Genomic DNA, 13,017 nt, shown 5'->3' with positions numbered 1-13,017 from the left:
AATGTCGGAACTTATTCCATCTTTTTTTGCTATACTAAAAGACGGAGGGTTCCCGTTGGCCCCATGCCCCGACACGACAAAGCTGCATCCCATGTTCTCACAGAGAACCAAGGGAACGTCATACTTTTTGAAGAGTGTGAAGCTGCAGTCCTATCAATAGAAATATCCGATGATTGATAAGCGGGATGGCCTAAGACATAAAAATGTCTGACTCTTGTCGCATAAGTCTCTGTGAGTTTGGATACCGAAAATCTCACGACGATTAATCTAAATGTTCATTAGACTCCTGAGGGACATATTCTTAGGCAGTCCTCATTGCCTGACACTTTGGACAACTTAACAATATGCATCTCGGGCCAAAATTCCAGCTACTCTGAAGGGGAGTATTACTCCCTTCGGTCGGACCGTATTCACTACGAGGTTATTAATGGGGAAAAGTTCATTATACCGAGTGCATAACTGGTATGGTGCTGTCCAGAATTTCCGCCGCTCTGTGTCTCGGCTCGCTGAGGAAGGTCCTCTTGATAGCGATGTCGTCAAGCAAGAGTGTGCCAGTCTGATTGAGCGGTTCCCCCGAGAAATCCTCCCAGCAACCCACCAGTACAAACACCATAATAGCCAAGGGAAATGATACTCCATTATCGGCTAAGCCTGGGGATTCCGTGTCCTTGGTATTAACTATGAAGGACCATGTGGTAGTCGGCTTACCTTTCCAGGTGCACCGGATCCGCTAGAGACTGCCAACCACAACTCAGGTGCTTCGTCTATTTCTCCTTGACACATCTGATTTTCATCCTCATGAGAATCTTGCTGTTCAGCTTCCATGGTCACTCAAAGTTTGTAACTTCACACAGTCCAACATACTGCTTTGGACCTACAATTTTGGCAAGCTTTTGCCTATGGCTGATGTATTGTACCTCTCTCATCGATAGCAGTCATACCAGATACCCCAACATAATTCTAGTATCCCCAAATATCATGAATGACTTATGATTGGGCGTTGATTGAGGCTCCCCGTGAACCCGTGAGGAGAAATGCCGTGAGTTGAGCTACTGAGAGATTTACCACTGTGCTAGATATCTGACAACTGATTAGACTCCCAAGGGCCATATTTTGAAAGAGTCCCGATTGCCAAAGATATTGGATACTTCGACTCTTTGCATTTCGGGGCAGAGGCCAGGTTATTCAGAGGGTGGCTACAACGCCCTCAAAGGGGGCAATATCGATCATGAAATGATCGATGGGAAGACAGTGTCCGTACCAACGATTGAGCATTCCGTTATCCCAAGGGGGGAAGGCACATTTTCCGTCAGACATGGGGACTAACGCTGTGGTGTATACCAAAGATAGCCCTACCTACATATATGGTAGCTAGCCTAAATATCTTTATCATAACCCACAATAGTGATCTATCAAGCATATTATAAGACTGACTAAAATTTTCTTATTAGAGGTCTCATCGCGGAGTCTAAGTATACCACGGAGGCAATTAGGTAGAGTATGCTTGAAACAGGGTTGGTTGGTCCTGAATTGATCATACCGCTGGATAGGTAAGACAGTCTATCACCATTGTTATGTGATGCGATGGCATGGAGATGTATCTGAGGGGAAATACCCGAGGTAGACAGACGGGGTTGAGACTCGGAGTCAAAGAAATGTAGAGCATGCTTTATATCGAGAGCTATGTTACAATTATATAACTGGGAACCGAGTATTTAACACCTCGGAAAATAAATAGACCGCTTGAAATACGGGTCTTAGATAAAGTGCATATCAATCTTTGTCATTTTAGTTAGAGTTATACATATCTATTATCTATACTGTACCTTACTACATACGAGATTTCTATTAGTTATAAGCCTAGAATTATTCTATTAAGGATCTATCTATATATACAGATTACTATGTAAAAACGGTATAAGCGAGTAAAAATAATAAAAGTAGATAATACTAGTACTTAATATCTAATACTATTTCTATTATAATGTCTGGCCTTGAAGCCATTGGCGGCATCTCTGCTGTTATTGGTATCATCGATGCCTCAATTAAGATATAAAACAGCGCCCGGAACGACTCGAATACAAGGGAAGGGCATTCTGCAGTTCTCCAGGATCGTGACCAGCAAGCTCATCTGAAACGCCCACCTCGCCGTTGCATCAACGCATGAATATGTATAGTGACCCGCCAATCCCAAATTCTTAACCTTATATCTCGCCAGATACTCCGTATGAATTCAGGAACCAGAAATAAGCAATGCACTTTTTGCCGACACACCTCATAACGGGGGATAACAGGATAGTTAATAGATATCAAGGCCTATTTGACTCCACAGTCTTTTTAGCTTCTTGGTTATGCATTAATCTCAGCTCCTCCTCACTGCCACACTCTGCAAACGCCATGGTCTGCTGATCGACACCCGGAAGAGTCCTGCCGTCTACAATTGGGATGTATGTATCTTCATCGCGCCACGATCGGACGCCAGCTCCGCGGTACGCCAGGCGCTGCAGCTGGAATACCCCGTCCAGAGTCCAATGCACCCACCCTTCCGAAGCCCCAGGGAAACGCCGTTGAACGTAACCGACAATGCTGTCTATGGTTAACCCAAGCACGATTGTTATGCTGCCCAGCAACAAGACGATAACGATAGCCAGCATGTTGAAGTTCTGAAGGCCGGCAGCATTCCGGACGATCTGGTGCTTGCAACTAGCCGCGGCGCCGGACAACTGAGGGAAATACAAGGCATTATTGTCCGGCATAGTTGCAGAATCCACAAAGCCCTGCTGGATCATGGCCAGCCCCTCGGAGAACCACCTGGAAAGCTCCAGGCGCCACTGTGTGCTCGAGAGCTCGGCCCACTGAATCCCGTTAAGTATGGTCTGAGACGCCAGGAACAAGCTGGAAGAAGCAACGCTCGCTAGGTCGGTCCCGATATGGATGGTGTCTAACCGTATGAATGTTGCCAATTGCTTCTCAGACAGGCGTAGAGGCTTGACAACGGTGGAGAGATTGTAGCCGGCGTCTGTGGAGTACTTGTACACCATGCAGATGGGGTCTCCGGGGTTAGCAGGATTGCAGATTTCGTATTGCTCAAGGCATCCGAGAATGGATAGGGCGGTAGACGCGTTATACAACGCTCCAAATTGCGAAGTGTTAATGCTCGCTCCCGTGCGAAAAATGGGGTCATAATTTGGCTCCGTGTATGCATTAGGGTTCGTAATGAACATTATAACGGGTTTGACATCCTGTCGGTCGGTGAACGTTGCGTTGTATTGCCACAGCCTAGAAAATGCGCTGCTCATGTTTAGTCTAAGGCGCATATTTCATTTTGAAGGGTGTTACTCACACCAAATTGTAGGTCGAGAAAATAAAATCTTCTACAGTTTTAACCCGGTCACGATATGTGAACGTGAGCCCGACTTGCTTGCCGTTAGATGGGTCTGGGGTGCCATTTGGCCCATAGTAGTTGTTAATTACATCCTTTTCGGGCGAATCTTGATACGCGGTGGTGACTGGAGAGCAGTTGGCCACCCTGCGGTACAGGATACTGTCTTCTTGTCTCGTATGGATGCCAAAATGAACGCTTGAACTGAGATAGCCCGTATCAAGCATCACCGGCGTTGAGTTTGTGCTGATACAGAGGCTGGGGTCGGCAAAGGGACAGGGGACATCGCTCATTGTCCAGTTGACGGCCGCACGGGGCAGGCTCTGGCAGAAGGCGTTCTGGATAGTCTGGCCCGAAGCTGCTTTATAGCAGAGATCAACATAGACCGAGGCTGACTCGATCCTTTGTTTATAATAAATCGAAAAAGTTTGAAAGTTAGGCATACTATGTCTATCCGTAATGTTGACCCAGTGGCAGATCTCGCTATTGACCAAGAACTCATCGCCCGCACCAGTCCAAATTCTTGACAACAAGATCTGCGCCGCCGCCCACGAGGCAATAAGAACAAGCGAGACGATAAGTATAGGGGAGGACCTCGCTAGGCCATGGATCAACCCCCGCTGTCGTCTCCAACCAAGGGGAATCCGAATAGAAAACCAGGCTGCTTCAGCATGTGTACTGCTGTTGCGAAGCATGGCCTGCAGTTGCTGGTCAAGTCCATCTAGCCTGAAACGCAAGAGTACCTGGTGGAGGATCAATTTGACAATGTTCCATGCCTGCGTTGCTGCAAAGCCGACAAAGAGAACAAGGGCGGCGGAGAGAATACCGCCGTCGCGTTGTTTAAGGGTGAGCGTCCATGTTGGCCATGTTTCGTTTTTGTGGTTTTGCCAGATGCCAATGAAGATATTCGCAGCCGTAGTCGACATGGTCGGCCTTAACTCTGTCCAAAAGGGGACGAGAAAACGTTTGGCGAAGGGAGGAAGAAACAACTCTGTTGGGAGTTTTTTTTTTGGCCTAGGCCCCCCCCCCCTCAAACCCTTTTTCTAGACTCAATCCCGCCAACAACAGTTCAAGTTGCCTTGGTTCCTATTTGTTGGTATTGAACGCTAGGCGCTACTAGTGGCTTTGTATACGAGCTCATGTATGGGCCCGCGCCTTGTTGACAGCCTCACCTGTAAACGTGCGCAAGGGAGCTAAATAATGACTAGCGCTGTTTCTTACCATATGTTGTAGAGACGACAAGGCTAGAGCAGACCTCCATTAATCCTACCTCCAGGAATTAGACTGTCGTCGAGCTGGAGGCGTTAACCCTAACTCTATGGCCCGGGCACGGTACATTTGTGGTCTATTTCGGAAGTCTGCGCAGGTAACTGTGATTCAGGCAAATAAGAGGTATACAGTTAACTCGCCTGGTTTACTGCTGCAGGCCACTTGGGGGGAGGTTAGAGCCTCAGTATCCGTCTCATTTAATACATCGGAAGTGGTTAGCCTTGCGGTGACCAATGCACCGGAATGTTTCAGTTCCTACTGAGCCTTGTTGGCCCGTAAGATTATAGCCTGTATGCCCAGAGGCTTAGGGATCGACTGTAGCACTATGATTTGATAGCTGTCTGATGCACTGCCGCCAAGCCAGGTCAGACCGGACGAGGTCGAAATAGCCCGTCCCGAGAAACCTCACCTAACTACTATCATTCCTTGGGCCGATGAATGCTATGAGAGATCGATCACATTTGAAAATACGCACCATAGCGAAGCTGCTTTATGAGTCCACGGGAAAGGGAAAGAACTGGAAATGGACCAACCGGTAAAATGCCAATGCTTGGCGCTCAGCGTGCCGCTCAGCTACGGGCGACCAAAGATGCCTCTTATTGGATACTGTCTCACCGAAATTTCATCGTGATCAGCGTTATCAGATTCTGCCTGCGTATACGTAAGACGGAATTGTTTTGTCTCGAGTATTTAAGGGTTCAACTGAGTCAGTTGAACTGACGCATTCGTCTTTTAGAAATTTATCGAGGGGCTTCTCTAGCACTGTAGGAAATGGCCTGAGCCAAAGTCTGTGCTGGTGATAGATAACGCATCCTTTCATCACTTGGGCATTATTGCGAACCATATTATATTTTGTCCAAAGCTATGTTACAATACATGACTAGGAACAGAGTATTTAACACCTCGGAAAATACATGGACTGCTTTAAATACCGGTCCTATAAGAAAGTTCATATTAAGCTTGGTCATAAATATCCGTATAAAATTATCAAATAGTGGATTTCGTCATTTTAGTTAGAGTCACACACATCTGTCATCTATACCATACCTTGCTATATACGAGATTTCTGTCACTTTATATATAAATTGAAGCACTTCAATCTAAAGCATATCAACATTAAAGTATATTGAATTGAAGTATATTGAATTAGAAGATATACCTGGTTAGAAAAGAGTGATGATCTTATCTTTATAGGGTTTAAGATCTGTCGTTGGTCGTACTATTGTAAAATTGACGATTACATATAGAAAAGTTGCCTGCATAAAGTATACTTTTTTACCGCATATATCTAGAAAGACCAGCTAAAAGACATCATAAGGCCGCAAATCTGGCCGACTATTCTTATAGAAAATAAAAGAGAATTTAAGAAGTATACAAATTGAAATTAATTACAATTAGGTAGTATATGCTTTAAGAACGCGGTGATGAAAGAGGCAGTGAGGTGGTATTCGATAGGAGAGTTAAGAACCGGTGGCATACTTAGTCGCCTATAGGTTAGTTAGTACTCTTCCTCTTTGTTTAAGAAAAAAAGATGAAAGTTTACATATACGGGAACTTTAGAGCAGCCGGCCGCGTATACGGCCCCTGCAATTAACGATGCAGGTCTTGAAGAATCTGAATCTTTACTCGATTTAAGATGATATTACGAAGGTTACATTTTAAGCCGCTACTACGGTGCATTTTGAAATGTCTTTTTAAATATCTTTTAGGTCTCTTTCGAGCATCTAACAATAGACTACGAGTGCCGAAATGCAAAATTCAGATAGAAAGAATTTTCTACGCATAGGAAGTCACTATCAGTGATATCCATAGATGTGAAAATTGAACCTGTCATTTACCTAACAGATAAAAAGAAGAGATTCGTATTTCTGGCTTACTGCGGTTTGGAATTTAGCCTCAAAACAAGCGTACTTCCATCGCCCCAGTGGTGCTCTTGATATCAGCGATTAAATCACTGATGTGGGTGAATGAAGAAGTGAAAGGCGGATGCACGCGACCTGAAAAGAATAGGCCAACGACGACATGAGTGTCTTTGGTGTAAACCAAAGCGCCGGAGTCCCCATGTCGACCAAAAGATGTGCTATCCCCCCTTGGGATAACGGAATGCTCAATTGTTGGCATGGATACTGTCTTTCCATCGACCATCTCATGATCGATATTGGTCTCTTTGAGGGCGTTATAGTCACCCTCTGAATAGCCTGATCTCTGTCCTGAGATACAAAGAGTCAAATTGTCTAAAGACTTCGGCAACGGGGACTGTTTCAGAATGTGCCCCCCAGGGGTCTAATTAATAGTTAGCTATTTAGTATAGCAGTAAGTCTTTCGGTAGGTCAACTCACCGTATTACGTCCCACCCGTTCATGCGGAACTTCGATCAAGGCCCAGTCATAATTGGTAGGAAGAGTATGGTTGCCACTGTTGATACTTGGGGCCTGGCCAGTTCTAAAGCCGGACGCCGCCCAGACCTTTCCAAAACCAGGATTGAACATTTGGATGTCGTGGAGTAACCTTTCACAATCCGAAAGACGTTGCTTTGCTTCCAAATACATCATCTCGTCACCCTTTCGAAGTTTCTGATTCTCACTCACGAGTTCATCCATGAGCTTGTAATGCGGGGTTTAGATGTTTTTGATTACCTTCCCCAGTGATCGGGTCTTCTCTTGAACCACACGAGGGCTAGGGTGGTCGACTGTCAGATCACTTGCGCCTGTGTCGTTGGGCTTGATCCCTTTCTTGCGCCATTGTCGTATTCTGTCTCTGACAATATCCATCTTATTCTTCTCCGTTGGGTTGATGACGTGAAAGCAAGTGATTCCTACCACTTTTGGTTTCGCAATGCCAGGAAGTATAATTTCGAAAAAGCCTCCAAACGTGCCCGAACAGCTTATATTCTCCTTGAGAGCCAGGCTTTGCCCTGGCAGTGATCGAAGCCGAACGACGTCCGGGCGAAACGCTCCCCCGCTTTCCTCGATGTCACGCTTAGGCTTAGGCCCGTCTTCTTCTGACTCGGTGTCGGATGAATGCCTGCGCTGTCGACCTTCTAGAAATTCAACCTCGATCTCCGCCACGTTGTGCTTTTTGAGAACATCATTGATGATATTGCGGGCTGGCTGGACTGACTTGGGGTGTTTGTGATGATTGCCGAAAATGAAAATGGTTGGGCGAGCTTTACGGGAGCTGCCTTTGGTGCCCACACGGTAACACCCTATCATAGATACATGGGTGAGATCGATCCGTCTCAAGATATCTTCTCTGACCCGATCCCACTTGCTAAATATCGCATCTTCGCGTTGACAGGAGCGTATGGTTACATTTGCCCAAGAGTAACGGCCGTCACTTGGCCTCTTGCTGTGGCCCTCATTGTTGGCCTTTGACTTGGGCGCTTCTTGACGACTGGAACGTGCCATCATATGGTGTTATGAAAAGCGTAAAAACGCTGAAAGCTGTAGAACGATGAGAAAGATGATATCGGTTGAAAGGTTGGTACATATGCGAGAAGGTTGAGAAGAAGAAACAAGTAAGATACCCGACTGAGGAGAGACTTGAAAGATTGAGACAATAGCAGGCAGAAAGGTATGTTTGCTATTGTCAATTTCGTCAATGGCTGTACTTGACGAAAACAATGTCCAGGTAGTAACGGAGGCTCATGTTGAGATGAAATGGAACTCATCCTTGACCACATTCTACATTTTGTGTACAAGATTGGGGTCTATTTTGGGGTCTTTCTTGGTCTCTTTTTTAGTGTCTTTTTGATATTCTTATTCGTGTCCTTTTTGCTGTTGTTTCTTCTTCGTTCGTGTCATAGCCAAAAGGATGGAAATAATTGACGAATTACAGAGTATCCGTGAAATAAATTAGTCCGAATGTTATTTTCTTCAATAATAATTTGATATTACTACATAATAAGACCCCATGAATGCGATGAACAAAAGCAAAGGAAAGAAAGAATAAATCCCAGTAAAATCTGGCCCGCAAAGGAACAGGGCTGGGTCTCAATAGGATTTGTCGGTCATAATTTCTAGTTACCATGCCATTCGAGTCATAAACTCGGGGAGGATTGGAGACTCGGGCTTTCCCCATCACTTCGCCGATTCACACCCCCAGCGTGATCCCCATTTCTTGCCCTTTTGGATCATGACTCCCACCATTGGAAGTTTGAACTCGTCCAAAATCGAAACGATAAGGTCTCGGGGACCGCGCCAGTCTCGATCGCTCTTGAAATCCACAGTCAAGTGCATAAACACCTCGCTGTCCTTCACATTCGAGGTTGTTCCTACGCGGAACGCTGCAAGTTCAACAAAATCTGAAACGTTAAGCTTGAGCTCAGTTCGAACTTTTTCCATCACCTCCATGTGCTTCGAATAATAAGGGTGCTTTGAGTCCACAGCCCAGAAGTAAAATGGCTTGTGAAGAGCTGGGTCCGAGATTTCGACATTGATGTGGCCAAGCCCGTTTTCGGATAGACGCCTCCAGATTTCACGACAAGCCTGCACCCAATCGTCGCTAAATGTCTCACGAGTTGCGGTAATGATCAAAGTTGCCAGGGGTTGAATTATAGGATAAAGTTCGTACTGACATCTTTTGATCTTGATTGAGGATGCATTAACTTTGTACTCCTCAAGAACTGAAACGATCATCTTGTAAAGGCTAATGGTTTCGAGAACTGTCATCAAAGGGGAATTGCCTTTCAGATCTAGGATCGTCTCTGGTAGGGAACAGAGAAATGGCCCTCCAGCACGATCTTTCTCATTGATGAATCCATCTGGATCGACATGCCACCCGCCTGGGTCGTGGATACTATCACAGCTAGTCCGAATACGTTGGCCATTCCAAAGAGGAGAGGCATATGCTGCCAGGCTTTGGGAACCTTTTGGGGGTTCTTCATCCTCTGATTCAGAATCATGCTGAGACGACGTATCAAAGCTGTCGATAGAGGACGATTCGGATTTGGCACTGGAAGAGGTATCCGAGGCCTCAGAAGAGGAGCCAACAGAGGAATCGTCAGAGAAATCATCAGAGGAACTATCAGAGGACGTATTGGATGCGATATTAGGCTCTTCCTGGCTAGTCTTAGAAGTATGAAGCTCGTTGGGGTCATGCTCAGAGGGGCTATCAGAAAGGATAACAGTTTGAATGTCACTATTACTGTCATATTGGGTCAACATATCCGGTGTAATGCTGATTTTGAATTCGCAATCCTCTTGAGTAGATGGGTCGAACAAGGCCATGGGTGGAGATTCTGGTCTTGTATCAAAGCTGTCGATGGAGGACGTTTCGGATTTTCCACTGGAAGAGCTATTTGAGCCCCCCGAAGAGGAGTCATCGGAGGAATCATCAGAGAACGTATTGGATGCAGTGATAGTGGTTTCATGGCTAAAACCGGAGGTTTGAAGCGTGCTAGTGTCATTCTCATCCTCAGAAGGACTGTCCCACAGGATGACGGTTTGAACGTCACTGTCACTGTCATATTGAGTGGATGTGCCCGATGTACTGCCGGATTTGCATTTGCGACCCTCTTGAGCAGATGGATCGAACAAGGCCATGGGTGGAGATTCTGGTCTTGCATCAAAGCTGTCGATGGAGGACGTTTCAGATTTTCCACTGGAAGAGCTCTCTGAGCCCCCCGAAGAAGAAACATCAGAGGAATCACTATGAATTGCGCTGGAGGTATTAGTTATGTTGGGGTCATTCTCAAAGGGACTATCACACAGGATGACGGTTTGGCTGTCTTTGGATTCGCAGTTCTCTTGGGTAGACGGATCGAACAAGGGGACGGGTAAAAACTTTGGTCTATTCTTGTTGGAAGTGCCATACTGAGTGGGAATATCCGAGGCAGCACTGGTTTTGACTTCGAGATCTTCTTGGGCAGGCGTGCAAAACAAATCGATGGATGGAGATTTCGATCGGGTCGCGGTCGAAGCCTCTGACATGATGACGCTTTTAATGGCAGTGATACATTGCGTGGTCGTGCTGGTTGTGAACTCGCGATCTTTTTCGGCAGATGGGCTGATCAAGGTGACGTTTGATGGTTTGGTCTTAGTAGAAGTAGCAGACATGGTGACGGTTTCAGAGCCATTATGAAACTGAATAGGTGTGTCCGATGTGGCGCTGGATTCGAGCTTGCAATCTTTTTGGCTAGGCAGTTCAAGCAAAGTTATGAGTAGAGGCTTGAGCCTCATCCCATTGGAGATTCCAAGCATGATGATTTGACGGTAGAAATGATAAAAGTGGAGTGAGGTGAAAGAGAAAGAGAGTGGAGAAGAGATGCGGCTCAACGGCCTTGGCATACCTTAAAAGCGAAGTCATAATTATATATGCAGAATCACGTGCTGACTAATTGTCTCACAGAAGCAACGCGTCTAAAACACCCTTTTCAGAACAGGCCTCATTGTTAAACCTCTCATCATTCCCAATAATCTGGTTTTAATGTGACCAAGTGCCGCACTCTTTCCTGGAAGGAGGCACCATCAGAATCATTACGTTTTATGGAATATGTCCCGACCACGATCCCCGCGTGTTTGGTACTACGTTCGAAATATAATCCAAGGCCCAAAGCAATACTGCCGATCAATCTCAAAAGCTTCACACATGCGCTCTTCCAAGTTAGGTAAGCATGTCTAGCTGAGCGTGCTCTAACATCTCACTCCTTCGTTTTAGACTGGAACTTCAGCGATGAATTCTTCAAATTCACACGTGGTCGGTTTATCGTAGATGAAGTGGGGAATCTTCGAAGGTGAGAGATCAAATTCTACTTGAACAGGCTTGCAAAAGTGGCAGCAGACTCGATTGGCGCTGCTCAATGCATTTCCATCAGAAAGTACCCTGACGGCATGTTTAACAAAACATTCATCATGACCATGGAAGATGATCAAGAAGTCGTAGCCAAGGTGCCTAACCCTAATGCTGGCGTTCCGCACTTTACCACAGCCATATCGACGCCGGATCTTGCTAATGCAACTGGGTTGAAAGGCTAGTAGAATTATTGACACTCTAGTACCTCATGTACACACATGGAATTCGCAAGCAAACTCGCATCCTGTTGGGGCTGAGTCTATTATCTGGATAAAGTTGAGGGTGTGCCGCTGTCTCAAATCTGGAGCACGATGCAACTACAACAGAGGCTCAAAATGATTATTGCTATGACAAGTCTGCAGAAGAAATGGCTAAGCGTTTCATTCTCGCATAATGGCAGCCTATACTACGCGGGAGATGTACAGCCGCTCGCAGGGAAACACTATATTAAGGATGGTATAGCCGCCAAAAGGTTCGGAGTCTGCTATTGGCCCGGTCACTGGTAGAGACTGGTTTAATGCCGGCCGAACAAATTTGGATATTGACAGGGGCCCATGTATGTCAGGGCTTGTATCTTTTTTTCGCAGCCGCTGATCAGGCTATAGAGGCTTCTCTAACGTAATACCTACAAGCAGTCGGAATGCGAGAAATGAAAGCAATCCGGTCTCTACAACCGCCAAAACAGATTGCTTTGTTTTGTGGTCTAAAATTCTACTGACTTGACGCTGAAAAGAAGCTTATTGCCTTATCATCCTACCAAAAGACCGGCAATTTCCTTGCCCCAAAGGACACCCTCGTCACCAACCAATACCCATGCCTCTGGCATAATAACTTGCATGACGACAACATCTTTACAGATCTATACAACCCCGAAAGGATTACGGGTATTATAGACAGGCAGTCTTGCCACATCTCACCCCTCTTCAACCACAATCCCGATCCAGCTTTTCTCGGCTTGGATAGCCTTGACCCTGAGACGCTTGATCTAACGCCAAGGCTGATACTGGCTGGGCTTTCCCCCGAAGAACAGTCTGATGCTATGCGCGAGTATAGTATTCGAAACGTGTTCATTGAAAGGCGAAAGCTTATGCAAGCCAAAAGTCCAGACTTATATGGGGCAGTCGAAGTTCGAAAGACGGCAGCATACGGATTAATATTTCTTTCACACAGCATGTTTAAATACGGCGAAGCGCACTTCCTCTCACTTCTAGTCGATCTGGAAGACACATGGGCGGATTTACCTGGCGTCACTGGCGAGATTCCAGACCCGTTTGACTTTGCCGAAACAGATCTTGAGCGCATCAAGGCTAGATATCGATTACACGGTAGCAGGAACTGAGCCTGTGTCTAAGGTCAAGGAGTAAATGGGTGATTTTTGGCCAGACAAAGGCTTTATCGAAAACGAGCGATACAATGATAGCAAAGGTCAAATACTGGAGCAATTGGCTGAGAGCGACGAGGGAAAAGCCGAGTGCAAACGTTATTGGCCATTTGAATGATCTCGTGCTTTGGAGGTCAAATCTGGTTCTCACAACTCCCATGGAATGATGTTAGGCCAGCATGACCTGTGTATG

General features: G+C 45.9%; 4 protein-coding genes across 4 annotated transcripts; 1 reads left to right on the top strand and 3 right to left on the bottom strand.

Annotated features, from left to right (window-relative positions):
* Positions 1–2,309: 2,309 nt before the first annotated feature.
* On the bottom strand, positions 2,310–4,308 carry PEX2_053930 (uncharacterized protein; the record flags this gene model as incomplete). Its single annotated transcript, XM_016742667.1, has 3 exons — positions 2,310–3,291; positions 3,344–3,740; positions 3,828–4,308. The coding sequence occupies 3 exons, from the start codon at positions 4,306–4,308 to the stop codon at positions 2,310–2,312; spliced, it is 1,860 nt and encodes a 619-aa protein (XP_016600918.1).
* A 2,239-nt stretch (positions 4,309–6,547) lies between these two features.
* PEX2_053920 (uncharacterized protein) lies at positions 6,548–8,061 on the bottom strand (the record flags this gene model as incomplete). Its single annotated transcript, XM_016742666.1, has 3 exons — positions 6,548–6,934; positions 6,991–7,224; positions 7,288–8,061. The coding sequence occupies 3 exons, from the start codon at positions 8,059–8,061 to the stop codon at positions 6,548–6,550; spliced, it is 1,395 nt and encodes a 464-aa protein (XP_016600917.1).
* Positions 8,062–8,730: 669 nt separating this feature from the next.
* PEX2_053910 (uncharacterized protein) lies at positions 8,731–10,851 on the bottom strand (the record flags this gene model as incomplete). Its single annotated transcript, XM_016742665.1, has 1 exon — positions 8,731–10,851. One exon carries the CDS (start codon positions 10,849–10,851, stop codon positions 8,731–8,733), a length of 2,121 nt encoding a protein of 706 aa, XP_016600916.1.
* Positions 10,852–11,239: 388 nt separating this feature from the next.
* Positions 11,240–12,782, top strand: PEX2_053900 (Aminoglycoside phosphotransferase; the record flags this gene model as incomplete). The annotated part of the gene is made up of 5 exons (XM_016742664.1): positions 11,240–11,258; positions 11,309–11,351; positions 11,412–11,612; positions 11,906–11,999; positions 12,177–12,782. 5 exons carry the CDS (start codon positions 11,240–11,242, stop codon positions 12,780–12,782), a joined length of 963 nt encoding a protein of 320 aa, XP_016600915.1.
* Positions 12,783–13,017: the final 235 nt, after the last annotated feature.

The sequence above is a fragment of the Penicillium expansum genome (assembly GCF_000769745.1).
Source record: "Penicillium expansum strain MD-8 chromosome Unknown contig174, whole genome shotgun sequence".
Classification (NCBI taxonomy): domain Eukaryota; kingdom Fungi; phylum Ascomycota; class Eurotiomycetes; order Eurotiales; family Aspergillaceae; genus Penicillium; species Penicillium expansum.
This window is presented reverse-complemented; position numbering and strand designations above follow the sequence as displayed.